General features: G+C 66.9%; 1 protein-coding gene across 1 annotated transcript; it reads left to right on the top strand.

Moving 5' to 3' along the window:
* Window positions 1-5: 5 nt before the first annotated feature.
* LOC106900756 (kinesin-like protein KIF3C) lies at window positions 6-1,142 on the top strand (the record flags this gene model as incomplete). Its single annotated transcript, XM_014962894.1, has 1 exon — window positions 6-1,142. A coding segment is annotated over one exon (1,137 nt), but the record flags the coding sequence as incomplete, so codon positions are not given.
* Window positions 1,143-2,642: the final 1,500 nt, after the last annotated feature.

Below are 2,642 nucleotides of genomic sequence, written 5' to 3'. Positions count from 1 at the left end.
ACGGCACCATCTTCGCCTACGGGCAGACGGGCACCGGCAAGACCTACACCATGCAGGGGGCCTGGGCGGAGCCCGAGAAGCGGGGCATCATCCCCAGCTCCTTCGAGCACATCTTCACCCACATCTCCCGCTCGCAGAACCAGCAGTACCTGGTGAGGGCCTCCTACCTGGAGATCTACCAGGAGGAGATCAGGGACCTCCTCGCCAAGGACCAGAGCAAGAAGCTGGAGCTGAAGGAGAACCCCGAGACGGGGGTGTACATCAAGGACCTCTCCTCCTTCGTGACCAAGAACGTGAAGGAGATCGAGCACGTGATGAACCTGGGGAGCCAGACGCGCTCCGTGGGCAGCACCAACATGAACGAGCACAGCTCCCGCTCCCACGCCATCTTCCTCATCACCATCGAGTGCAGCGAGACGGGGCCGGACGGCGAGGAGCACATCCGCGTGGGCAAGCTCAACCTGGTGGACCTGGCCGGCAGCGAGCGCCAGAGCAAGATGGGGGCCCACGGAGAGCGCCCCAAGGAAGCCTCCAAGATCAACCTCTCCCTCTCCGCCCTGGGCAACGTCATCTCCGCCCTGGTGGACGGCAAGAGCACGCACATCCCCTACCGGGACTCCAAGCTGACCCGCCTGCTGCAGGACTCCCTCGGGGGCAACGCCAAGACAATCATGGTGGCCACCTTGGGCCCGGCCTCTCACAGCTACGACGAGAGCCTCTCCACCCTCCGCTTCGCCAACAGGGCCAAGAACATCAAGAACAAGCCCCGGGTGAACGAGGACCCCAAGGACACCTTGCTGCGGGAGTTCCAGGAGGAGATCGTCCGGCTGAAGGCCCAGCTGGAGAAACGCGGGATGCTGGGGAAGAAGAGGAGAAGGAGCAGCCGGAGGAAGAAAGCGGTGGATGGAGAAAGCGCCACGGAGAACGAAGGGGAGGACGACAACGAGGACGGCCTGGAGAAGAACATGGAGAATTACTTGAAGGAGCAGAAGGAGAGGCTGGAAGAGGAGAAAGCCGCTATCCAGGACGACCACAGCCTGGTGAGCGAGGAGAAGCAGAAGCTGCTACAGGAGAAGGAGAAGATGATCGAGGATCTGCGGAAGGAGCAGGAGGCCACCGAGCTGCTGGCCACCAAGTACAAGGTACGTGTCACCGTGCGCCATTGCGAGCGACGCTGGGCGAAGACCTGCTTTGCCTCCAGCCCCTCGTGGGGTGCTTGGATGGGTCCCAAGCAGGGTGACTATACAAGGTGGGCTCCCAAGCGAGGTGTCCATGGAAGGTGGGCTCCCAAGCGAGGTGTCCATGCATGGTGTCCAACCAGGATGTCTAAGCAGGGTGCCCAAGGGCAGCCCCATGCTCCTGTGTAGTGATGGGGACCTGTGTGGGGACCTCGTGTGGGAGCTCCTGGGGGAGCGGGGTGGGAATGGCCATGGGGGAGCGGGTCACTGGTGGCATGAGTTGGCTGTGCTCAGCTCCCATCCTCCTCAGCACAACAAAGCAGCCTGCGGTGGGGTGGGGGAGTGATGCTGCAGATTCGTCCCCGGTGGCCCCGGAAACACGCCCAGGGCTGGGACCGCCTGCCCCACGGCTTCTGCCCAGCCCCACGGCCCCTGCCCTCCCCACAGGGCTCTGCCGGGCTGGGAGCCCACGGGCAGGGCCTGGCAGCTCTGCAGGGACCCCCAGGCCCCCTCAAATCCTTCCTGGCCCCCTGTAGCCGGCACGGGGCCAGTGGGGGCATGTTACTGGCACCCTCCGAGCCACCAGCTCAGGGACACTGAGGGCCAGAGGGGCTGCGGTGGCCCCAGCCCAGCCCCGGGTGGCCGTGCTGGGGGTCTGGGGCTGCTCCCGTCCCCGGTGAGGCTGGGGGGGTCCGGACCCCTCCCGCCCGCCCGTGGCTGCTGCAGGGCCAGCACCAGTGCCGGGCTGGGACGATGGTCACGGCGGTGGGGAAGGAGCCCTGGTACCTTGACCAGCCGTGTCACACTCCAGCACAGCCCCTCTGTCACCGTGGTGGCCCGGATGCCGTGGCCGGGTTGGAGACCTGGCACCGAGCCCTCCAGGCTGGGATTTTGGGGTGGCTGAGCAGGGGAATGCTCTCCTGCCCTCCCCCTGTGGCCAGGGCCACGTTTGTTGGAGCCCCAGGGACGTGTGACAGTGCCCGGGGACACCCAGCCCTGTCCAGGGACACATGCCTGTGCTCGGGGATGCGTGATCATGCCCAGGGATGCGTGGCCGTGCCCAGATGCCTGCACAAAGGCCCGCGGGCTCACACCGGGACGTGCTGCCGGGGCAGGGCCATCGGGGGGGACGCCGCTCGCCAGCTGGCACGGCGAACGTCCCACGACGGGTGTCCCGTGGGGTGCATCGGGTGCTCGGGGTGGAGGTGGGCTCCCCGCGGGCCGTGGGGTGCCGGTTGCTGCTGGCAGCCGTCCCTGGCCCGGCTCAGCACAGCGGGGCTGGCTCGGGGCCACGGCGGGTCCTGTAACTGCTGAGTAATGAGGCAGGGCCGGAGGCGAGGTGACGCCGCGTCCCCCTCGGTGGCCTTCGGAGCCGCTCCGTGGGGCAGGACCCTCTGGCTGTGGGGGCACAGTGCGGTCACAGCAGCGAGGTGTCACCCCAGGGGGCAGAAATCCCCCCTGTGC

This window comes from Calidris pugnax, unplaced genomic scaffold (genome assembly GCF_001431845.1).
Source record: "Calidris pugnax isolate Ruff unplaced genomic scaffold, ASM143184v1 C14974078, whole genome shotgun sequence".
NCBI classification, from domain to species: Eukaryota; Metazoa; Chordata; class Aves; order Charadriiformes; family Scolopacidae; genus Calidris; species Calidris pugnax.
This window is presented reverse-complemented; position numbering and strand designations above follow the sequence as displayed.